The sequence below is a fragment of the Saccostrea echinata genome, unplaced genomic scaffold (assembly GCF_033153115.1).
Source record: "Saccostrea echinata isolate AGI-Se365-2 ecotype Australia unplaced genomic scaffold, CSIRO_AGI_Sech_v1 ptg000029l, whole genome shotgun sequence".
In the NCBI taxonomy this organism is placed as follows: Eukaryota; Metazoa; Mollusca; class Bivalvia; order Ostreida; family Ostreidae; genus Saccostrea; species Saccostrea echinata.
The window spans coordinates 36409469-36435608 of NW_026889778.1; the positions used below are offsets into that span (position 1 = coordinate 36409469).

The window sequence follows — 26140 nt, forward strand, 5'->3', positions numbered from 1 at the left end:
AGTTTTTCTTCCGATATATTTTTTCCTCCTTATTTCATTCCTTCAGAAAAAATTAGATTGAAAAGAGGTACTAACCTCACGAATAAGGTAATTTGAGTTATGTAATTCTGCCTCTCATCATCTATTGCATTGATTGCATACCGCTAAAACACGTTTGTGCCCCTACCACCATACCTATAAACACTATTTCTTCTCTATTATCAATTCCGTGCCATCGACTGTAAAAGTCAGTGCTTCTCGCAAATGCCCAATATAAAAGATATATAAAAAAGTATATATAAAAACAAAAATGATATAAAATATGTCGTAGTATTTTTTTTTAAATTTTCAACAAAAAATAAGCGTAAAAAACTGGGAAAACTTCATTTCTTGAAAACAGATGGATAATATTTCATGAAAGTTTAGAATGTATCTAATTTAGCAAAGTGAAATAAACAAATTGAAAAAATATATAAATGGAAAATATAAAATGCATTTAAATTTTTTTTTTCATTAAAAGATCCGAGCAGAAGAGTTATCCTTCCTTATTTTTCAAGGGTTGAAAAAACCTGGGTGCTATTTCACAAATGATGAGCATTTTTTCCCAAACATAAAAACAAATCACACTTTGTTGCAGTGGTAGTTTTCAACTTTGAACTGTTTTGAAAACAATGGATGGACAATCGCTGTCTTGTTCAGCGCAATTGCATTCATCTAAACGTTTTGGATACAAGAGCTAGCTGATTTGGGACCAAACAGTTACTCCTTGAATTAAATAACAAAAAAGACCGGTGTAAAGACGAATAATGACCCCCATAGAATAATGACCGGGGGGTCATATTTCAACGACAAAAAATGACCCCCCACCCATAGAAAAAAATAATTTTTTGTAGAAAAAGAGACCTAGGGGTCAAATTTTTATGTGTGCGTCCTATAAAAAATTGACCCCCGTTGAAAAATGACCCCCTTTCCAACAGAGTGCATGTACGAAATTTATAACGGGTGACTGATGCCAAGGTTTGAACCTCAATGTTTGATATTCTTCTTTATGCCTTTTTTGACCAACACTGGACGAACGCGCAATTAAAATGCAATAAAACCGCATTACATTTACCTGCATAATTCTATCTTTTAAGCCTATTGTGTTCTCAGCACATATTGAAAATCGCAAAATGGCTACTATTGGTTATAACTGATAACGTAATTTCCCTTTATGACTGTCTTCCATTTGTTTCATATTTGGATATTTGACTGATTATAGACATTCATAGCTAAATAACAGACAAGCGGGATGTTCTGGCTTTTCATTGGTAAACATGTCTCCCAAAGTAATCAGCATGCTTTGAGTAGGATCAACCTTTTTTTTTTAAAAAATGAAGGGAAAAAAAGAATGAGATAAGTTTTCAGAAATAAATACGGAAAGTTATGCAATATATTATATATGTAAATTTTGAATGACATAATGAGGTAGAATGTATCGAAAATGACGTAATAACTCGTGCGAACGACATACTGTGGATATATATATTTCTTAATAAAAAATGGTGAAGATAACGAACAGTGATGATTTTAAAATATCCACAATGAGTACAAATTTGTTAACAGGGCATAAAAAAGGACCCCCGAAAATTGCAGAGGTGGGATCAGGTGCCTAGAAAGAGTAAGCATTTCCTGTTGTCCCGTCACACCCGCCGTGAGAGCTCTGAATAAATCAGGTAAAGGGACATTCCGTTGTCGAATTTAGTATAAAAACAAGGGCCAAACAATTGACCTAATTATAGGTTTTATTTGTTGACAGGGTCATTGATACGACCATTAAATCTACGAAATGCTGACTTTAAACGAGGTTGTTGAAACCCCTGTAACATCAATTTACATGTATCTGTCAGTAGCCTGTCTCGATTTAAAAATTAATCGTTCTCTTGGGTATCGAATAAGTTGGTAGACGTAAACATTATATGAAAATGATTGCAGAATATTACTTCATAAATAAGGAAAATTGACAATAGAAAAGGCTGAAGTCATCCCGTTTTCAGACAATTTAGTTGTTAGTTGGTCTTTATGGTCTATAGTCAGTAGAACGTCCAAATATGAAGCAGACGTGGCAATCATAAGAAGGACATAAAATTTCCGCATGTCTGAAATATATACAATCTTAAAATGTGCATTCAATTTTATTTATAAACAGTGGTCTACTCTATGGGAATTTCTTTTCAAGTATATAGAAGTAATACAGGAGAATCAAGTCTGTTAACATGGTCGTCTGAGAATATGATACATACATGTTAGAGGAATATTATTTAATCAACTTTAAAACAGTGATACATTTGTCAAATCAATATGGAAACATCTTCAATACAGTATATATTGAAGTAGATTAATGTTTTCAATTTATAATTAAAGACAAGACTATATTATTGACCTTCAAGGGGAATACATGTATAAGGATTTATTTTTCCTACATTAAACTAAAAATAGATTGAAAACAATTCTGAAAAGTTATTTCACCTGCATCTGAATTCTACTCAAGTGAACATAATATTTAGGCACAAAGAATCGGAGAAGAGGGAGGGATTGTTTTAGCAATTTCTAATATGAAAATGTTCATTGAAAGTCTTGTAACCACCCCCTCTTTCTTATACAGTATAGTTAAAAAATCTCTCCTACTTGGGTGAACAAGATGAACATTACATTCAGGCATATAGAATCAGGGATGGGGTGTCCACCCCCTTCCATTTCCATGAAGGTATTCTTTTTTATTTTTTCGCTTGAAAATGGTCATTGCAAGTCTGGTTGTCCTACCCCCAACTTTTTGATACAATAAAGTAAAAGAAAATTCCACTTACATCAATAAACTTTTTGAGGGGTTCATCAAAGATATTTTTAACTAAAAGTATTTTTTGACTCTTATAATGCGCCATTTCCCCTTTCGATGCTATGCCCGACATTTATTTTTTCTACATTGCACCAAAAATACATTTCAAATTCAAAAATAATACTGGTTATGCTTATGTTAACTCCTATTCTTTCACTGTGTTTGGTTAGACTTGAGCAAATGTAAAGAAACTTGACATGTCTGCGTAATCAGTTTGTATCAATTTAATCGTTGAATCATATAATAAAACAATTATTGCTATTTTTCTGTCAGGACGATCAGTGATTTTCCACCATCGAAAAACAATGCTGTGACGGTACATATTGTCGTTTTGTACAAATTGTCGTCGGCGACAATATGTACCTACCCTCACTGCACATATTGTCGTCCATCGGTATATATTGTCGCCGGCGACAATATGTACCGAGACGAGCCTTATTTTCTTCCTGCATAATGGACGACAAAATGTACAGTCAAGCACCAGCACATATTGTCGTCGGCGACAATATGTACAGTCAAGGTCGGCATATATTGTCGTCGATATATTGTTTTCACAAATACTAGTATTTACTTGAGAAAGGAAAGAGAGATTTACAAACACACACACACGCGCGCACGGAGGGAGACAAACACCATTTCTAACAATACTGTAGGGAGAAAACATTCTGGGCAGAAAATTGTGTCCAGGATTGATGTACATCACTATGATACATGTATGTCAAAATACTGTAATTCTTTGAGACATCTGATAAATCAGCCTATTCTTTTTTCTTGTAAAATATACTTGGGAGATTGAATACAAGTATTAGTTTTTTTGTTCAGTAGTAATGATTTTTTTGGAAATTAATTTTGCGTTTTTCTTATATACAATCATATGTAGATTAATTGGTGTTGAGGTTCACATTTTTAGATCACCTGAGCTGGAGTTCAAATGAGCTTTTCTGATTGCATTTTGTCTGACCGTGCCTCTGTCTGTAAACTTTTCACAATTTCAGCTTCTTCTCAAGAACTACTGGGTTAATTTCAACCAAACTTGCCACAAAGCATCAGTGGATAAAAGGGATTCAAGTTTGTTCAAATGAAGGGCCTGGCCCTCTTTCAAGGGAAGAAGTTAAGGATTAGTAAAAATTTAGTGACATCTTTTAAAAATCTTAAACACCACTGTGTCAGAAATGATGAAACTTATGTGAAAGCTTCATTATGACTTGTAGATTCAGTTTTACATGTATTCAGATCATGTCCCTCGAGGCTACAATAGGTGATCAAATTTTTTTCAAAGAATATTTAGAAGAAAAAAAATCCTTCATTTTTTGTGCTGGGTCAGAAGAGATGATACTTATGTGAAAGCTTCGTTTTATAGCGTACGATCAATTTTGCGTAGCTGGCACGAAAAAAAAAATCCCTAACTGCTCAATGGCCATGAGTGCCAAGCATAGATCTAAAGAACTACACACGCTAGCTCTCGATTCCCGCCTACATTTTACACCCATTTAATTCAATACTAATGACAATTTGGCCGTAAAATCTTTGTTGAATGCAAAGAACAGTTCAATAGTAATTTTAATTCCAGTGTTAAATAGTTATTTACCCCTAATTCCAGCTCTTTGAATAAGGGGGGTAGACGATATTTTTCATTGAAATCGGGCTTTAAAGCATCACCACGTTTTAAAATATTCTTGGATATGAATAAATTTTCCTCAGATCTTTTCTTATGTATTACTCATATAAAATTAAACATATATTATTAATAAAATACAATGTTTTAGTTGTAAACCCAAATGATATTGGTAAAAAAATAACCATTTTGGTAGTTTTTTGTCTGTAAACATATGTTCCCCCCGTGAAACAACAAAAGCTTTGGTATGAATTTGTGAAAGGACAGTCCATATTACCTGTAAAAAGGAATTTTGTTTCAAGGGGGGGGGGGGGTTCCGTTGTTTTCTATAGTGAAAAATCACAAGTTTTACCAAAATTATAGAGTTATCTCTCATTGTTTTCCCAAAGAAGTAATGTCTTATGAAAATTCATATGAATATCTATATAGATATGAAAAATCATTCAAATATGTTAACTTTTGAAAAATGACTTGGAGGTAGGAGGGAGAACAATACTATAGTTTGCAGTTCTTTGCAGCCCTCCATCGGCAAGTGGTGACGTCTACGAATAAAAAAAAATCTCTAGATGGTCATTTTAAAAACAAAGAAAAAATCATTTTTGTTCAAATTATGACCCCATGGAATAGGTTGGGATCACAATGGGTGATTAAAGTCTTACATAGGAATATATACAGAAAATATTTAAAAATCTCCCAAACCAGACAGATATAGGACCGGCGCACCCCCCCCCCCCCGGTTTAATTTTTTGTCTGCTTTGGTAAATTCTGTTTGTTTAACTTGTATATACTCTCAATTTAGTCCACAGATAAAATTTCATATTTCAATAATTTACTTAACATATACAGTAACACACTTTTACATGCAAATGACTTTTTAAAAAAATTTTAGCTTGTCAAAAAAAATTCTGAACCACCCTCTCTTTTGTCTGGATCCACCACTGAGAACAGCAGTAAGCCCGTGAATAGTGATAGGTATATGGAAGTTTCCTCAGGTAGCGCAGATTCAAGCATCTTCATATCAAACCGGGCCTAGGTTTGGGCCACAATAAGCGATCAATTTTTTACATAGGAATATAATTCTTTAAAAATTATCTTCTCAAAAAGAGGTTAAGGCAATGCAACAGAGCAAAACAAAGCAATGATTAGTCATATTTATATGGATTGTTGATTGATTGATTATTATTATTATACCTCTACTGAATTTTTCCCTATCTAACATTAGATCGCTAGATGTGACTATTTCCCTAGAAATCATTTTAAAAGAATGGACTAATCCCCGTATGTTAGTCAAGTGAGCTAATCCCCGCTTCGAAAGCTAATTCCAGGTTATCCGTAATCCTCTAGGTTTTACATTAAAATTGGTATTATATGTGAATGGACTAATCCCCGTGTGTTAGTTCATTGACCTAATCCCTGCTTTGAAATCGCGCTATCTGAATCCTCTAAATTTTACGTTTGTATCGGTTAATAAAACAGTTAAAAGTAAATCATAAAATAGTCCTGGCCTTGGGGAACTGAAATCTTGCTAACTCCCTCAATGATATACCTTAACTGTATATTGTTGTTTAACACCGAGTTGTCAATATTTCAGCCATATTTTGACGAGAACATTTAGTGTATATGGCCATTTTTGAAGTTTATAGTTTCTCTGGCCATATTTATATGGATCATTGCCGTGCATTGTCATGCGACATGTTCTGATGGATGACAATATGCACAGTGAGGGTAGGTACACATTGTCGCCGGCGACAATATGAACAAGACGACAAAATGTACCGTCAAAATCACGCTGCATGAAATATCATACGAGACACGTCAGTGTGATATACACCCAAATTACATTCACAAAACTACCAAAAAAACAACAAAAGAAGTCTTTAAGCAACAATATCTGTGGGGCGACAATATGTACAGTGAGGGTGAGGCACATAATGTCGCCAGCGACAATATGTACATGTGTTACTTTTCAGTCGGTGACAATACTTACCGATGGACTACAATATGTGCAGTGAGGGTAGGTACATATTGTCGCCGACGACAGTATGTACAAAACGACAATATGTGCCATCACAAATGCTCTCCTCGCCTTTTGTACTCAATACATCTTTAACTCCACTTGATTCTGAATTATTAAATTGACCTTAAAAACAGCAATGATTGTATAATGTAATGAAATCAATATATCATCGATTTATTCCCAATGAAGCTCAAGTGAGCATTTTGGCCCTTGATTTATTATTTTTATTTTGCCCCCTAAAAGTTTCAACTTTAATCCGTTCTAATTCACAAGGGGTCATTATCTACGGGGGTCATTTTTCTTCACGTAGGGTATGCAGGTTTTTAGGGTTATGACACTTTTTCTACGGGCAAAAGGGTCATTTTTCGACGTCGAATAATGACCGGGGGTCATTTTTCGCCGTTGAATAATGACCGGGGGTCAATATTCGACGTCGAAAAATGACCCCCGGTCATTATTCTATGGGGGTCATTATTCGTCTTTACACCGGCTCTGGTTAACATGATAATTGATAGGTCATAATTCAGCACAATGTGAAGTAATCGCACTTATCCATGTCTCACCGCACACAAGGTGCTGTACAGTTTCTCAAACAATTGAAATACAGCTTTTTCTTAAAAGTGTTCAAAAGCAGCAATATGTTTAAATTTTCTTTTACAGGAGTTTCCTTTTTTAAAGTCCGCAGTACAATTATAAGTAAATTTATATACTTGCGATTTTTTTGTCTATTTTTACTTAAAATGCCGACTTGTGAGAACTTGCATTGCTTTGCATAGCTTCAGAGTATTCTTTTAAACGATGTATCTTCAAATTTTGCCCCGATAATAAGCACTTATGCAAATCAAAACAATACTTCAAACGGAAATACGTTATAACGTGGAGGTATCCGATAGTACCTTAAAAATATTCTAAATAATATCATGACTTATATGTTGTTTGAGCATTTCACGCAAAATATATTAAAAGCGTGTTAAGGAAATACTTTCATCTAGAAATTATTAAAACTACGATTTTCGGGACGTAATTTGATTGACACATATTCTTGTACTTTCACAAAGTAAAGTTTATTCATAATACTATACAACAGCACAGTTACGGCTTCAAAAAGGAGACGGGCCTAATTTATATTTATAAATATGACATCACACAAATCTAAAAATTCTTTAAACTGCAACGAAATGGAAAGATTTGCTATTTTTAACTGAACAATATAATTAAACTGCATTAAATCTTACTATAATAAGCCTTTTTTTTAGCTAGTTAAAATCCATATAGCAAGGTATAAAGATGTCACTGATCGCGATGTGACGTCATTTCGTATAACTTGACGCAGTTTGTATGCAGCGAGAGGCGGATCACTTAATATTTTCACAACGACAGATGTATTTTATAGTTAAATAAAATATTATTTGCAGATATTAGGAGGCCAATAACTTGGATACAATGTCTTTTTTTATGATTTTTTTAAGGAGGCTGGGGGGGGGGGGGGGGGCAACAAATTAACAATCAGATATAACTAATTTTTTTTAGATTGATATCTTAAGCTGTCAACTATCATTTGGCAACGAAAAAATTCATATATTTTAGCTTTAAAATTTGATCATTTTTGTATATCTTTATATGGAACTCTTCTTCTAAAGGAGATCAATATAGTCTAAAAATGGCCACGACCACCCAGCCCTCTTAAGATATTTCCTGTGCATTTCCTAGTTAACTGATACTGTCCTGCATTTGTAAGCAAGTGCATGGGGGGGGGGGGGTTAATATAAGGGTCTTAATAAATCGTTCTAGTGCAAGGGCATGCACTCAATGGATTTTACACATAAACTCTAGAGATACTAAGATAAGTGCTGCGATCCTAGCTGGTGAAATCGTCAAAGTGAATTTATTATTCCTATATTCAATGCAGTTGACCAGCAAAAAAATTCAGCATGCAGCCACACAAATATACTTTTAGCAATGAAATAGTATAATCTGTATAGGACTGCAGCACTTTTCACATACTACAATGGGTGTTGAAAATATTTATAAACTACACTATGCAGTTTAACTTGGTTAGACCCTTGAAGTACTGAAATTTATAAGTGACCTCATTAATTAAGGATATGTGCTAAAATTACGTGACTGCCACATCACATGAGAAGTCTAAAGAGAAAATCTAATCGTCCTCAAAATGTTGGTAATAACCATAATTTCATTTGTCCGATATTAGTAAAGTACTAAAAAGAATCGCCATCCTGAATAAGAATGTATTTTTTAATTATTATTACAAAAAATCGCCTATATTTAATTGGGCACCTTAGCTGTACTGCGTGTTTACATTCAAGATGTATTTTGCTTACACTGTGTATTAATAAAAATATAAAAACTATAATCCAGGAAGTTCAGAGTAGAAATGCGAGAAAGCAAAACCAACCCACCGATATTGTCAGTCCATCATTCCGTGCTCAGTAAACAAATTGAACACACACGGTAAAATGTAAACACTTACAATAACAGAGCTCGTGCTTGTTTACAAACAAAGGTGTTTGACCTGAGGTTTGGAAGAATGTCATTGTCATTCTTAGAATGTTCATGTAAGTTCAAATTATTAAACTGAAGTTATTTTTTGAATACAAATAGACATCTATGATTGTAAAAAATACATCTGTGTCCAGGCCCCTTTAATGCACGTACATTTGTGCGTGCTCCTTTTCTATAGTTTTCAATCTGTAAAAATCTGGAAATACCGACTGAATATTTTTATATGTCTTAATTTCCAAATGATAAGAAAATCATATTGATACGGAAGTAAAATTGCGCAAGCATATTTTTTTTTTTTTTTTTTTTTTGTTATTAATTTCCACAAAACACTGTGTTGCTTGTTACCTTTATATATTTCTGTAATTTATGAACCTCTTATCAGGACTTACTTCCCATAATCAGTTCGAGATAAGCAACCTGATTTGGGTATATTTTCTTTACGAAAGAAAGCATATACTGCTATGCCTGGACAAGAATGAATTATTTAAAATATTTACAAGGCGCAAAAAATATCAGATAAATATCCTAAAAAATAGATAAATATCCTGGCTGCATCTGTGACTTTTAATATTTCTTTCACATTTTTTTTTTCATAATTATTAATCATTATCACGTAATAATGTATCATTTATAGTGTCAAGTCTATTTATTTTGGTGCTTTCTTCGGACATTTTTTGCACCAACTTTTGACGTTGTCTTTTAACTATGACGTCATAATAACGACGTAATTATGTCATGTTGCTATTGTTATTGTCAATATTCAAAATCCACTGAAGAGCGCTATGGATTAAAGTGCCATCTTCTACGAAATCTTTATATATATATATATATATATATATATATATATATATATATATATATATATATATATATATATATATATATATATATATATATATATATATATATATATATATATATATAGAATGCCCAAAGAAATTCACTTAAATAAGGATACAATGTACCTACTTCTGCCCAACCCGTAGATGAACTCTCGACCTATGTACAACGTTTGTGACGTCAAAATAAAACGCATATTTTAACTTTTTGACTTCTTGTCCTTGTTAAGGTGTTCTGAATGCCGAAGCTTTCCACACATTTACATTTTATTGAATTACATGTGGAATGTAAATTTAGTTATTTGGGTATAAGTTTTGATAAAGGATCGTATCCGATACACATTGTAAGTAAATGAAATTAATGTCCAAATAACTATATATTCATATATATACACGGGTATGTGAATTGCTCCCCAAAATTTTATTCGCGAACTGAAGCGTCCAGATTACATGCCTTATTCGATTTACGAGGATTCAATGTTTATCAAACAAAATGAGTTTATATAACATATTGCTTAAAATATATATCTTATACAACAAAGGTTTGAAATATTGTTTAATTCAGAAATTAGTGACATTACCAAGACTTCCTGTAGTGTTTCCTGCCAGCTGGATTCTGTAGTCATCAGCCTCGTCTGTGATGTAGAACTGGTCATATCGATCATATAGTGTTTTCTATTGGTCAATATTATGGAAACATACAAAGAAGTTGTACTTTCGACGGTCAACATGTGAATGAGGTTATTTCCTACGATCATTAAATTCGAATTTTACTTTTCATTTTTAAGTTAGTTGTATTCATAGACCATAAAATTTTCCCCTTATATAAGAATGAGGACTTGTCACAATTATTTTATGTCTCGAACATTAAAACCACCGTGTCATACGCAATGTACCTTGCATCATGCATTTTCCGTTTATAATTTTTCACGATATTCATATTTTATAACATAGTAGCTTATGATCTTTATTGACAAAAAATATCAACATACATTACCAGGAATTTGGAAATCGATATTAAATCAAGGAAGTCTTTGTGCTATTCAAAGACAAATATACCTAAAATATCAAGCCTACAATTTTAGCTTGCCTTTCCTCAAAATTTGTTGCAGAAGAGGTGTACAGCGTTATAAGGCATAATAATAGTCGCACAAAGGTCCTTCAAGTATTATAACACCGCAGCTAGGTTAAGGACGCCCATGAAATATACGCCTTAATATATTCAGGGAAAATGAATACAATTTTAATATTTTTTTTAACAGCATTAGTTTTGATAAATGTGATATGTGGTGTTTGCACTTGTATATATCGGGTCTCTGCTGAGTTCGGCGAAAACGACATAGCTTACATCAGCTGTTTGTCACGTGACAGTTTTAAAATTAGAACATATATGTACTACTACAAAGATCGTAAAAGTTCAACGATATACGGGCATTTTTACGCTATAAAATTTATTCTGTTTTCTTTGAGACAAATTCCTTAACACGAAAAGTGCTGGGAGCAACTTCCTCATGCTCGGGAATTGTTAAAACTTTAGCCGTCTTTCTAAAAACTCCAGTCAAAAATGTAATTCGCATTCGAATAATGTTACATTACGGAATAAATCAACAATGCACAACCAGCTCCCAGCACTTTTCAGAATAGTAGGGATAGTAGCTACACGTGTTTAAAAATTCAGAATTTATAGTGAAGCGGATATCGTTGAACTTTTAATATTTTCGAGGGGCTGGACCTGTCATTCTAGCATGTTACTGTACAAATGTGCTCCCTACGGCCTAATATAAAGTCTACACATTATCAATTTAGTTTGACAATAAAATGTGGATTAATATATTTCAGAATATTTCTCTCTTTTGGTCCGACTACGCGTGTTTCGTATTTATTTTTATTTTTACAAGCTACGATAAAAGCTTGATCCACGCCTCAAGTACAGAGAAACTGCGTGTCAAACTAAGAAATGACGTCATCTCAGTAAGTACAGCGAGATCAAGCTGGCTTTCATTCTACATACGCTAAGTGCTATTATGGCAAGATAAGTTGCACATCAATTTATCTTTATAATATTTATGATAAACGAAAGTATTTAATGTGTTTTAAAAAGAACATATAGTATTTATTCATCGAGATTCATTTGTATTGTTTTAACGTGACGTCATAATAGCTTTACCAAACCTCTGCATAGGCTGACGTATATATGGGAGTCCTTAACCTAGCTGCGACTTCAATTATAAAGGGAATTAGAAGATCAAGTTTGAAACTACATTGCCTATGTCCTTAATTCGAAACAAAACTAGAGGGACTGTGAGCAGTGAGCCCACAAAATGATACCCCCTACCCCCTTCCACTCCCATAAGGGTTAAAAGGCAGTGTCCATGTTTTGATATAGGAAACCTGAAATATGTGTCGATAAGAGTAAAACAGGTGTAACAATGGTAGTAAGTAGAAAAGATTCCGTGAAAGTTATTTAAAAATATTCTTCTGGTTCGGTGAATCCTGTACACCTCAGGTGGCTAAACAATCGTATTGACCGAAAAAAAAAACAATAATTGTATAGTAATGGTTAGTCTAAATAATGTTGTGTAATACATGCACAATATTCTTTAATTTTAAGTAATATGAAGTTGTTGATATAATTACATTTTGTTATAACATTCTTTAAGTAATAAGTTAAAATATTTTGACAAACTGGTCAATTAATTGTAGTAAACAATGAAATGAAAACAAGCGCTTTAATCGTTCCTCTTCATTTATCACCCTTATATCAGATAATTTTAACATAAGAAAAGGGAATTGAGGATGAAAAAGCTGAAGTCGTAGTAAGAGTGTTTTTCTAAAACTTTTATGGTTTCATTTCTAATTTGAAAAAAAGAAATGTTCAAATAATTAATTATTGACAAAATTGTGCTAATTAGCTTTACACCGAGTTAATTATTCATGATTAAATAAAATATGCAAATTGCTTTATTGATCTTCACTTTTACTGCTGTTGTGATCGAATACTAAAACCCCAACACTTTTCATATTACTCAGAAATGAATTATTCAAATAATAATTTTCTACAAGTCTAGTCAGTAGCATAAGCCATAAATTCTTAAAACACATCTTTATTCGTTCTGAAAATTCGTTTTCGAAATTCATCTCTGCAACTATTAGACAGTTTATGTCTATGAAAGAATCATTACATAAAAACTTGTTAATAACCAATTTCTTAAAGTTTGATGACTAGAACAGTCAAAAATCAAAGGTATAGTGATGTTAATAATAAATAACACACAAGCTGGGGGCTATGATGGTTGGTTTTTATTTTTTTTTTTTTTATCTATTTATATTTTGCTAATGCATCATATCAGTTTCTAACAAACAGGAGGATATCTCGAGATGGAATGCAACAAAGAGGCAATTATTCCCAGAAATTATTTAAATGATTGTTTATTACAAATGTTAAAAATCAAGTACGTAACTGATAACTACAGACCTATCGATCCTATTCAGGAACCTATCAAAATACTATACTGTTACCTTAACCAGAATTCAAAAACATGCAGATTCTAAGGTACACTCTAAGTAAGGTGATAGAATCAAACGTGAAATAATGAACAAACCGTCCATCCCCCTCCTTGTGTCTTCATATCACAGTACACGTCTACAAGTCTCTGGCTGTCTCTCCATGGGTATATTCTGTACACGCCTGATACAGCTGGGACAAGGGCACGTAGCTCCAAACAGGTGGACGCTTTGAGAAAAAAAAAAAACAAAAAAACAAGGCATTGTGATTGACATAATAATAATGTTAATACAAAAGAAAATCAATGTTAACGCAAAAAAATATTGTTTATACATACCATTTGGAAATGTGTAATATCTCAAATCTCCAGATTCTTTAGAATTGTTCGTGAACGTTTAATTGATGTTCTTTCGTAATAGTTTACAGGATTGGTCACGCGGACTAAACAAAAATGCAACACAATCCCAACTCATTATACATTCCGTTTTGCACATCCAGAAACTTACTCCATAAAATTCAAATATTTCGTGTGATTTAGGGTCAGCGAGTGAAACAAGATCTTCCATGAATAGATGGTTTTAACATTGCCCCCAACCGTTTAACACGAGAAAAGCGTTGAAATTCCAATTAAAAGTTCTTCCTTTCTATTCATGTCGTCAGTAATTCAGAAGTGACTTTTTTAAAAGAAAGATTACAAGATTAATATATACGAGGGTTGCTCGGAAAGTTAGTCGACGATGTCAATTTTCGTTATACTGCCTTTAATAAATTTATAATTAGCACCGTATAATATGTAAAAATATTTATTTTGTGTGAAGTTTCATTCCGTGTGATTTCATAGAAGTCATGTTATTAGTCCCCTACCGGTGAAACCGGAGAGGACTATAGCTTTCCTCTGAGTCTGTCCGTCCCTCTGTTTGTCTGTCAGTCTGTCCCACTTGGTTTTCCACACTTTTTTCCTAAGCGCTTGCAGATATTGAGCCGAGTTTTGGTATGTGAGGGTATCCTGATGAGTTACAGATCAAGTTTGCATTTCGTTTCGCTTCATTGATTTTTGACGGAATTACGGCCTTTTCAGTTTTTAAGATTTTTCCACAATTTTCTTCTAAACGCTTGCATATATTGAGCAGATGTTTGGTATGTGACTTAACTTTGATTAGTTAAAGATTAAGTTTGCATTTCGTTCCACTTCATTGATTTTTGACGGAATTATGGCATTTTCAATTTTTAACGGGAACCAGATTACACTTGCCGGTAGGGGACTAGTATTGCTAATGCAATACTCTCAGAATGCTTGTTTAATTTTAAAATCATCATGCTTTGTAACCACGGAGCAAACAAAACAATATCGTAACGTCAAAACATAGGGTTGTGAGGTTCTCAAAAATACTCTCCCTATACATTGTACAAAGTATGGCACAATACCAATGCACTTATTAAAATTGTTTCTCTATCACTTGAAATTTATTTTGCTAACACTTGTTCCAGTAGTATTATTTTGTTTGTCAATGTTATATTTTTTACTGCGTAACTGTGCTTATACAAGATCAGCAACAGTTACTGTAAGGAGCCTAACTCTTACCATGACCTTATGATTTTCTTAAAGCTTTTGATCAGATTTTTACAGATGATCCGTTTTCTCACAGATCGTCCACGTTTGTCACAGTCTCTATCATTTATATACCGTTTGTGTTATGTTCACACACAAGCATGGCTCGCTTTTGACATATTTCCTACTTCCTCAATCATTTACAGAACTTTTATTCTGGAGTTTTCCAGAGTACAAGAAGAAATTGTACTGTAAACTGCAGCTCCGTGACGTTCTTTTTTGCTTTTTTTTTTTCAATGAGGACTGCCTATCTTCTGAAATTGTTTACTTTTTAAAGAAGCAAAATATTAAGTCATAGTTTGAAATATGGAACGATCTAATAACTCTCAACTTGAACGTCTAGGATTTTCCCCGTTTTTTTTGTGTGTGTGTTTTTTTTTTTTGTGTGTTTTTTTTTTTTTTTTGTGTTTGTTTTTGTTTGTTTGTTTTGTTTTTTTTTGTTTGTTTGTGTGTGTGTGTGTGTGTTTTCTTTTTTTTTTTTTTTTTTTTTTTTTGCTAATTTATACAGCTTCTGACTAAAGACTTCATTTAGTGTATTGACTGTAAAATACGACATTTCTGCTTGCTTTGTGATCCAATTTTCGCATTTTTGAACTGTAAGTTCTAAAAACAAGATATTTCAATCTTTTTTAAATACCCTTTTATCTGAAAGGAGAAGGCACGGTTGTATCTTTATTGTGCCCAAAAAATTTAATGTTTTCAAAAAGTTTTAAAACTGGCTTAAATATTAGTTGAGTATATGACTGTGATAAATCAGGAAAGAATATGACATGAAGAAGTACCATTCTGGAATTCAGACATGGAACTCGTAAATACTTACCTTGTCATTGGTCATTTGCAAAATTATTTTGTTAAAAAAGCATTCTGATTGTACACAAAAGTACTCTGAAGTTGACATTAAAAAGATGCTTCAGTTTCTGATTGACAATATCTATGTTGTTTTTGGAGACCAGGTCTTCCAACAACCTATTGGAATTCCCATGGGTACCAATTGCGCCCCATTATTAGCAGACCTTTTTGTGTTCATATGAAGCAGAATTTGTCTAGTAGAATAAAACACTTGCTGTTGCCTTCAGCTCGAAATTTATATATATCGACGACGTATTGTCAATTAACAATGGCTATTTCCATTCATATGTCGATACGATATATCCTGGTGAGCTTGAGATAAAAGATACCACAGAGTCTGACACATCTGTTTCATATTTTGATATTTTACTTGACAAAAACGTTAATGGTAATCTAACAACCAAGCTTGATGATAAACATGATGACTTTAACCTTTCAATCGTCAACTTCCCTTACTTATGCAGCAATATACCTTCATCATCTGCATACGGGTTTTATATCTCTCAGCTGATTCTATACGCAAGAGCATGCTCTACGTAAGTACAATTTCTAAAACGAGGTAAGTTGTTGACAAACAAGTTGATGAGGCAAGAATATCAGCAGTCTCGTTTAAAGTCATCATTTTGTAAGTTCTATGGTCGATACAATGACCTTGTCAGCAAATACAATTTACCATTGAATCAAATGCTGACTGACGTTTTTCATACTAATTGTTAGGCCATTATTTACACACTGAATTGTCGACGGAATTTTCCGTTATTTCCCGATCGTGACAAGAAGCACACGGCGGGTGTGACCAGTCGGCAGGGGATACTCACTCCTCCATGGCACCTGATCCCACCTCTGATGTTTTGGAGGTCCGTGTTTGCTTTGCTCCTATTTTGTATTGTTTAATGGACTTTTGAGCTTGAATACTGTTCGTTATCTCCATTTATTTCACATGATTAATTTGATGCATTTCTCTACTTTAAAATGAAAAAGCCTCAAAATAACCCATTTCAAGGGTTATTTCCTTAAGAAAATAGTGTCCACAGCCGTCGCCCACTTTTTTTTTTATTATATTTAATGTTTTTTATTTCTGGATATGTGTAGAACTCTTTGTTTCACTCATAGATTCCCTCTCGAAAGAGGAAGTTCTTCAAAATCACGTGTCAGTTTTAAATATTTTTAATACTCTTAACAACCAAATTGATTGATTGATTATATGTTGTTTGACGTCCCATTCGAAAATTTTTCACTCATATAGAAAAGTCATCATATGCCGGTGAAGGGCTTCAATTTTAGACCTATACTCGGCACTCATGGCCATTGAGCAGTGAGAATTCTTTATTGTGATAACGCCTACCGTGACACAGGACCTCGGTTTTTAAGGTCTCATCCGAAAGACCCGTGACTTTCTTTTCTAGTGCCGGGCGCTTGGCGAAGGAACAGTCACTACCTATGTTTACATCTTAGGTTTGACGCGGGGCGGCGAACGAGAAACAAACTCGGGCAACAACATATTGAATATGATCTGGACAGTATGGCACGTGTATGGGGGCATATTGATTTGATATGTGGTGGGTAGGTCACGTGGAGGGGGGCATATTAACAATACTAGTATAATGTCGGAAGGCAGCATAATATGTTTTAGTACAGTATTCTTCTAGACCAATGCAATTTCAAGTTTTTTATTAAAAGCAGGATAAAGTACACTGATGGTATTTTTAGAGTGAAAATAAGAAAAAAAAAATACGGGCACAACAAAACAAAATTCGTGGTAATGTATAATACATTTTTCCCTTTAAAAATAAAGATGGTCAGAAAATTTAAATATATTCAACTTAATTATGCATAGGCCTAGCAATTTTCAATTTGAGGGCATTGAGTTCAATACACTATCAAAGCTATCCTATCTTTTTAATTTTTTTTTCAAAGAAAGCAATATTATTTTTTTCAAGCGAAAATCCATCAGGTCCCCGCTCTTCTCTTGATATTACCAGCTCGAAATAAACAATTTTGAAATAATGTCATTTATAGCTCTGTTATTACAAAAAAAATCGGTTAATTAATAGTTATATAATTCACAGACATTGACGAAGGAGGGTTTAGATTCATCCGGGTGGTGTTCATTTGAAACTACAAACTTTCAATTTTTGTAGTCAACAAATGCTTATTAATAGCATAATTTTCTTTTCTTCAAAAATCCATTCTTGATAGGGTGCGCAGATAAACCCCTTGGTTTGAGGCCGTATTTACCAGAGGGCCAGTGCGCGTGCAGCGGCATTGTGACATCACAACCAATACCTTAATCAACGTTAAAACAAATGGATGCAAAGACTGGAGCCAACTGTGTATCCGTGCAGTATAAATCTTATGCAAGTCTATCGCAGGATTATTTCCCAAACATTTCGATTTTTTACTCACAGCAAAAAGAAAACAAGGAACTTATAAGTTGTAATCTGGACTTTTTTTTTTTTTTTTTTTTTTTTTTTTTAATAATTTTTTAACGATAGAAGTTAGATAATGAAAAAGAAATCGTTATGCAGCCTTCAATGTCTTATTTATTCAATTCCTGACTATATATAATACTGTAAAAGTATTATATTTAGCGTGTACGATATTTGGCGGAAATTGATCATTGAGCTAGTTAGCGTGGATCTGATTTAGCGCATTTCTTGATGTTCTTATTTATGTGTCTATGTGCAAGACATTTAGCGTTGTACTTGAATTAGCGGACCTTGCTCTCCGCCAAAGGCGCAAAAGAATACACAGCCAAATGTAATACGTTTACAGTAAAACAATTATGGACTCTTTCTGTGGTGAATATGGTTCTTTTTTTACCAGAAAAATATCAATATTGATGTTTTTTCTGATCAAGAACAAACCATATTCACCACCGAAAGAGTCCATAATTGTATATTACATTCTAGTAAGATAACGAGGCTTGCTTCTGTATATATAAAAGTATAATTGTAAAAACACCTAATTCTGTAAGAGGTTATGAATGGCAAATATATTGTATATATTTTCATGCATTGGGTAATTTAGACGCTAAACAAGCAGATTAAATACGAATTGACAATTGAAAATTAGTTAAGAACAAATGATACAAACAAAAAATTAGAGGCCTGGAATAGTATAAATTTTTAGGACCTATTTTGGTTGAAAATGATGCATATAATAAATTTCTAAAATATTAAGAAATTTCAATTTCTGTGACGTTCAAAAGTCTACCTTTCTGCAACCACACTTATTAATCTATACAATTTTTTGTCACTTTAAATCCCATTATTATGAAACTTTGAATAAAAAATTAAAAACTATGCTGTTAAACATTCATTACCCTTATATAAACCAGACTAAAGTTGTTATTTTCAAAATTTTTGATGAAAGTTTGTTTGTATCATCTGTCCTTAAAACTGAAGCATTGAATGTGTAGTACTGGTGTAGTGAGTTTAAACTTAACGTTTTGTGAAAGATTGCGATGCTAATTAATCTATAAATAATATGTAATAATTTCAATAATGTCCGAGAGATTCCGCATAGAAATCAAAATCGAGACCAAAGCATACGACAATCGTGTACAAAGCGTGTGAGAAACATTGGAAACAAAGCGTTTTGTGTACAAAGTACGTGTGCAGCGTTTCGTGCAAACCGTGTCGCGAGCGTGTTCCGTTCGTGGAGCTCGCGTTTAGGGTAGTAGCACGTTTCAGGGTCTGTATATATAGTGAATACTTGTGGTCTGAGTTTAAATGTTAAGAAATAGAGAAATTATTTAATCATCATCATCGTTTCACGGATATGAGATCTGTTGGACACCTTTGGGTCCCAAGGTGGATACTGGTGGTCGGAATTTAAAAATGTTTTTCCACAGTGATTAAACCACCATCCACCCCATCGGCTACCACATGGTCCACCAGGCCACAAATCATTGTCTCTATCAGCCGTCGAGAATTTCATTCCATTGATGTTCCAGCTAGGCAACGGGTCTCTCATACTGTCCCCTGAACAAGTAAAAAATCTTGGTTTTAAAGCTGAACACGACATATTAATTTTTCTACCTCCCAGTTATTTTTTGAATAGAAATATTACTGTAAACAATGCAACTGTGTCCAGGCCTCTTTAATGCATGTACATTTGTGGGTGCTCAATATCTTTTTCTATAGTTATAAATCTGTAAAAATCTGGAAATTTCGACTAAATATTTTTAGCTGTCTTAATTTTCAAATGATAAGACAATCATATTGATACGGAAGTAAAATTGCGCAAGCATATTTTTTCCATTAATTTACATACAACACTGTGTTGCTTGTAACCTTTATATATTTCTGTAATTTATGAATCTCTTATCAGTACTTACTTCCCATAATCATTTTGAGATAAGCAACCTGATTTGGGTATATTTTGTTCACGAAAGAAAGCATATAATTCCATGTCTGGACAAGAATGAAATATTTGAAAGATTTACAAGTACATTGTAGCACTACAATTAAACTAATAAACCCTATATATCTACAATTTACATATCTAAATTGAAAGTTGAAAACCAGTTGAATAGAATTAATTCCAGACCATTAAGAAATACGTCCAGTCTGTCTTATGAACTTTGGTGATATGAGATTTAAATTATTGAACAAATCAATTATCGCAATGTCAGATACATTAAGCAATTTTTAGACCTGATGACACACAAGTGTATTCTGCATCAGAACTTAGTCGGAACTATCCCTTTACGAGTAATGTTTGTTTAATAATTTATATTCATAAATATTTTCAAAGGATAGACGAGGTAAGGTACACATCATAAAGAGATCAAGGTACTCAACGACCATTTAATTAGAATCATTAAAGGAATACAGAGAAGGCGGTTGCATGGTGACGGTGTAGTGTTTAAGCAGCAAATTAACTCTTTACAAACAGAACAACAGCCCCCTCTTTATTTATTTCTAAATTAAAAAAAAAAGATGCGGGTCGAAAACTGGAATCATTCCAAAATTTCTTGTTACATCTTAAAGAAATGAATTTACAGGTGATTAACATTCTTTCGGCTGAGTAACTGTTTAACCACTTACCACTTTGCCATATTTAATATCCAATAACCCCCCCCCCCCATATATATATATATATATATATATATATATATATATATATATATATATATATATATATATATATATATATATATATATATATATATATATATATATATATATATATATATATATATATATATATATATATATATATATATATATATGGATAATTTGCATAACGGGCGAAACCCGTTATGCATAAATTATCCCACGTTTCCAACTATCGTTGATGTCCCTGGCATACTCTACTAACTAGACAGTGATTCCTTATATTTCCATTTCATTGTGAAATAAAATTGTAAATTTAGATTTTAACAATGTAGACTAAAAGACTTAAATTACACAAGACCTCACATGTCAATTTCAATAATCCCCGCCCACTGACGTCAAACACAAAGACAGCCGCACGAGAATTACATGCATATTAGGCCTTCTTAGCCCCTGACCTTTGGCTTGGCGAAATTTACATGCCGGTAGAATGATCAAGAAATCAACTCAACTAACTTTCAAAGAGTTATCACAGAGAATATATATATATATATATATATATATATATATATATATATATATATATATATATATATATATATATATATATATATATATATATATATATATATGTATGTATGTATGTATATATATAATATATCATTAATGTGATGTCATATCTTTGTTCTTGCAATCTAAAAAATTACCTGTAGCCGTCCAATAGTAATAATTACCAGTCCAATGACATTTTATCGGACGGCATTGATAACAAAATCGGACAGTATTTAAAAAACAACATGTAGAATAAAATCAAGGTTTATTATTTCCAGAAAAAAAGTTGGGGAAAAAACAAATTCAGGGAAAGCAAACGAAAGGAAATTAAGTTGCTACAAAATAGGTATGCAAATCCATGAAGAAGAAAATCGAGTTTTAACCCTCCTTAAAAGTAACACGTTCCATTGGGTTTGTTGCTAAGCGTAAACAGTACTGTAAATAAGCGAATTTTAATCCATTTCTGATAAAGAATCTTTGAATATCGTCATTTAACGAGATTTGTTGGACGATGGTCGCACTTTTAAACCCGAGATTTTCATTATATCAGCCAACTTAAAATTTTAAATAAAACCTCATATTTTTTCGGTGATGATATCATCCAACACTGTGTCTGAATCATGCCAAATGCACTTAATAAAAAATTAATAATATTCCGAATCATAAAAAATTCCTTCATCACCTAAACTATTGATAGTTCCTTCTACACTAAACGGATGTCATTGAATGAATGAATGAATGAATGAAACAAAAAGAGTTCACTCATTGTTTATTCTGTCCAAAGAAACAAAAAAAAAAAAAAGATTTCTCTTTTCTTTTATCTGCGTATTATATGGTTTGAGGTAGAAAACTATTGATGCCTAAACTCCTATTGTTTTATTATCGGACTCCTCCAGGTAACTTTTGAACATTTAAATGGCAATGTTTTAAGTAAGATATATGCCTCATACAATTCTATATTTAAAATTATCAGACTGTTTTCTGCCCTAACGGGCTGATAATTTTACATATAGAACAGTATTCGGCATATATCCATTACTTATATACATGTATAAAGAAAGTACAAAGAAATTCACTTTTATAAGGAGACCCACTTCCGCCCTAATCTGGGTTGAACTCTCGAACAACGGAATCTGTCTCCAAGCAGTACAGGAACAACACGCTACTCCGCTCGGCTGTCTAGGTAAGTCAAAAACTTGCTTTCGATCCCGATGGAATTCTCGCGGCGCCACCCTACACTTCACGGTCATTGAGAATAGAAGTGAGATACTTCAGCATTATTTTTTGAAAGATATAGTCTGATAACTGCAATGGTGTGTGCAAACAAATCGAGTAAGGCGAGGTAGCGCCTTATGAAAATTTGAAAACACGGTTGCAGTTATGAGATTGTATCTTTCAAAAAATAATGATTCAATGCTTATATCTGCATTTTTTAACCCCTTGCCTTGACTGCAAATGTGATTATATTTCAAAATCCCTGTATTAGCCTTAGGGTTAGTAACAATTAATGGAAGAGCCATTGCAACAGCTTCTGTTTAATTTGAGAGTGAACTTTGATTTTCGCTTATGATGTTGCACATGCAGGGCGTACATCGTTTGTGACGTCAAAATAAAATGCATATTTTAAGCTTTTGACCCTTTGTGCGTGTTATGGTGTTTTGAACACACTTTATAAAAATTATATGTGGAATGTAAATATAGTTATTTGGACAAAAGTTTTAATAAAGGATCATTACCGATACACATTGAAAGTAAATGAAATCAATGTCCAAATAACTATATTCATGTATGCATATACATGTATATACAAGGGAATTAGAAATGCTACCCAAAATTTTATTCGCAAACTTAAGCGAGCAGATTACATGCGTTATTCGATTTACGAGGATCCAATGTTTATTAAACAAAATGAGTTTATATAACATATTGCTTAAAATCTCTATCTTATACAACAAAGGTTTGAACATATTGTTTAATTCAGAAATAAGTGACATTACCAAGACTCCCTGTAGCGTTTCCTGCCAGCTGGATTCTGTAGTCATCAGCCTCGTCTGTGATGTAGAACTGGTCATATCGTTCATATAGTGTTGTTCTATTGGTCAACATTATGGAAACATACAAGGAAGTTGTATTTTTGACGGTCAACATATGAATGAGGTCATTTCCTACAATCATTAAATTCGAATTTTACTTATCATTTTTAAGTTAGTTGTATTCATAGACCATAAAATTTTCCCCTTAAATAAGAATGAGGACTTTTCACAGGTATTTTATGTCTCTAATATTAAAACCACAGTGTCATACGCAATGTACCTTACAACATACATTTTCCATTTATAATTTTTCAAGATATTCATAATTAATAACATATTGTATCTTATGATCTTTATTGACAAAACATATCAACATACACCACCAGGACTTTGGAAATCGAAAACAAATCAAGGAAGTCTTTGTGCTATTCAAAGACAAATATACCTAAAATATCAAGCCTACAAATTTAGCTCCCCTTTCCTCAAAATTTGTTGCAGAAGAGGTGTACAGCGTCATAAGGCATAATAATAGTCGCATAAAGGTCCTTCAAGTATTGTAACACTTCAATTATAAAGGGAATTAGAAGATCAAGTTTGAAACTACATTGCCTACATGTATGTCCTTAATACAAAACAAAAATAGAGGTACTGTGAGCAGTGAGTACACTTAATGATACGCCCCTACCCCCTTCCAATCCCATAAGGGTTTAATAGCAGTGACCATGTTTTGATATTGGAAACCTGAAATATGTGTCTGATAAAAGTAAAATCGGTGTAACAATGGCGCTAAGTAGAAAAGATTCTGTGAAAGTTATTTAAAAATATTCACCGAGCCCTTCTGGTTCGGTGAATCTTGTACACCTCAGGTGGCTAAACAATCGTATTGACAGCAAAAAACAATAATTGTATAGTAATGGTTAGTCTAAATAATGCTGTATAATCATGCGCGGTATTCTTTAATTTTAAGTAATATGAACTTGTTGATATAAATGCATTCTGTTATAACATTTTTTAAGTACTAGTAATAAGTTAAAATATTTGACAAAAAGGTCAAATAATTGCAGTAAACAAAGAAATAAAAACAAGCGCTTTAATCGTTTCTTTCATTTATCACCCTAATATCAGATAGTTTTACGTAAGTAAAGGGAATTGAGGATGAAAAAGCTGAAGTCTTCTCAATTGTCATGTAGTAAGAGTGTTTATTCTAGAAGTTTTATGGTTTCTTTTCTAATTTGAAGGAAAAAAATACGAAATGTTATAATAATTGATTATTGACAAAATTGTGCCAATTAGCTTTTACACCGAGTTAATTATTCATGATTAACTAAAATATGCAAATTGCTTTATTGATCTGCACTTTTAGTACTGTTGTGATTGTACACTAAAACCCCCCAAGACTTTCATATTACTCGGAAATGAATTATTCAAATAATAATTTTCTACAAGTCTAGTCAGTAGCATAAGCCATAAATTCTAAAAACACATATTTATTCGTTCTTAAAATTCGTTTTCGAAATTCATCTCTGCAACTATTAGACAGTTAATGTCTATGAAAGAATCATTACATAAAAACTTGTTGATAAACAATTTCTTAAACTTTGATGACTAGAACAGTCAAAAATCAAAGGTATAGTGATATTAATGATAAATAACACACAACCAACCCAGCCAATACTCCGTTTCTGCTGATCCAAACCCTTTCTTGTACTCACTCCACGTTCTGTTGAATCTCACAGGACCGTAAACACGTCTTTGTATAGCCTTTGTACGAGAAAGAATGCAATATATAGAAAACATAACTGATAGTTTTTTAAGGAGGTTGGGGGCTGTGATGGTTGGTTTTTATTTTTATTTTATTTAATTTTTTTTTTATTTTTTTTTTTACTAATGCATCATATCAGTATCTAACAAACAGAAGGATATCTCGAAATGGAATGCAAGAAAGCGGCAATTATTCCCAGAAATTATTTAAATGATTGTTTAAAACAAATGTTAAAAATCAAATACGTAACTGATAACTACAGACCTATCGATCCCATTCAAGAACCTATCAAAATATTGTTACCTTAACCAAAATTCAAAAAAAAAAACAAGCAGATTCTAAGGTACACTCTAAGTAAGTTGATAGAATCACACGTGAAATCATGAACAAACCGTCCATCCTCCTCCCTGTGTCTTCATATCACAGTACACATCTACAGGTCTCTGTCTGTCTCTCCATGGGTAGATTCTGTACACTCCTGATACAGCTGGGACAAGGGCACGTAGCTCCAAACAGGTAGATGCTTTGAAAAAAAAACAACAATACATTGTGATTGACATAATAATATTGAAAAAAAATTAAAGTTATTTAAATATTTCTTTTTATACGTACCATAAGGTAATGTGTAATATCTCAAATCTCCAGATTTATCAAAACTGTTCGTGAAGGTTTTATTGATATACTTTTGCAATAATGTACAGGATTGTTCACGCGGACTAAACAATAATGCAACACAATTCCAACTCGTAGCGCATACCGTTGTGCACATCAAGAAACTTACTCCATTGAATTCAAATATTTTGTCTGAAATAGGGTCAAAGAGTGAAACAAAGTGTTCAAATTTTGGAATGAACTGTACTCCCAAAACCGAAAGAGATATTAACGAACCGAATAAGACTAATAACTGTAGAAACATCAA

At 32.8% G+C, this 26140-nt stretch overlaps 2 protein-coding genes across 2 annotated transcripts in view; both read right to left on the minus strand.

The window, feature by feature from the left end:
* Window positions 1–15763, minus strand: part of LOC133195259 (microfibril-associated glycoprotein 4-like) — a 37256-nt gene extending 21493 nt beyond the window's left edge. The window contains exons 1-3 of the mRNA XM_061331112.1: window positions 15745–15763; window positions 13451–13581; window positions 10430–10523 (exon numbers count right to left, since the gene is read on the minus strand). Coding sequence (XP_061187096.1) covers window positions 10430–10523; window positions 13451–13581; window positions 15745–15763 — 244 coding nt within the window. The remainder of the gene's footprint in view (window positions 1–10429; window positions 10524–13450; window positions 13582–15744) is intronic.
* Window positions 15764–18666: 2903 nt separating this feature from the next.
* LOC133195260 (fibroleukin-like) lies at window positions 18667–25769 on the minus strand. The gene is made up of 4 exons (XM_061331113.1): window positions 25614–25769; window positions 25124–25220; window positions 23424–23591; window positions 18667–19797 (listed from the first exon to the last, which is right to left on the minus strand). Exons 1-4 carry the CDS (start codon window positions 25767–25769, stop codon window positions 19565–19567), a joined length of 654 nt encoding a protein of 217 aa, XP_061187097.1. The 3' UTR covers window positions 18667–19564.
* Window positions 25770–26140: the final 371 nt, after the last annotated feature.

Excerpts from the sequence above, each read along its gene's own strand:
- LOC133195260 (XM_061331113.1), bottom strand. The coding sequence starts at position 25,769 with ATGTATTGTTGTTTTTTTTTCAAAGCATCTACCTGTTTGGAGCTACGT. Across the intron at positions 25,221-25,613 it reads CACAGGGAGGAGGATGGACG|GCTATACAAAGACGTGTTTA; the intron begins GTTTGTTCATGA and ends TCTCGTACAAAG. Across the intron at positions 19,798-23,423 it reads AAACGCTACAGGGAGTCTTG|GGGACAGTATGAGAGACCCG; the intron begins GTAATGTCACTT and ends TTACTTGTTCAG.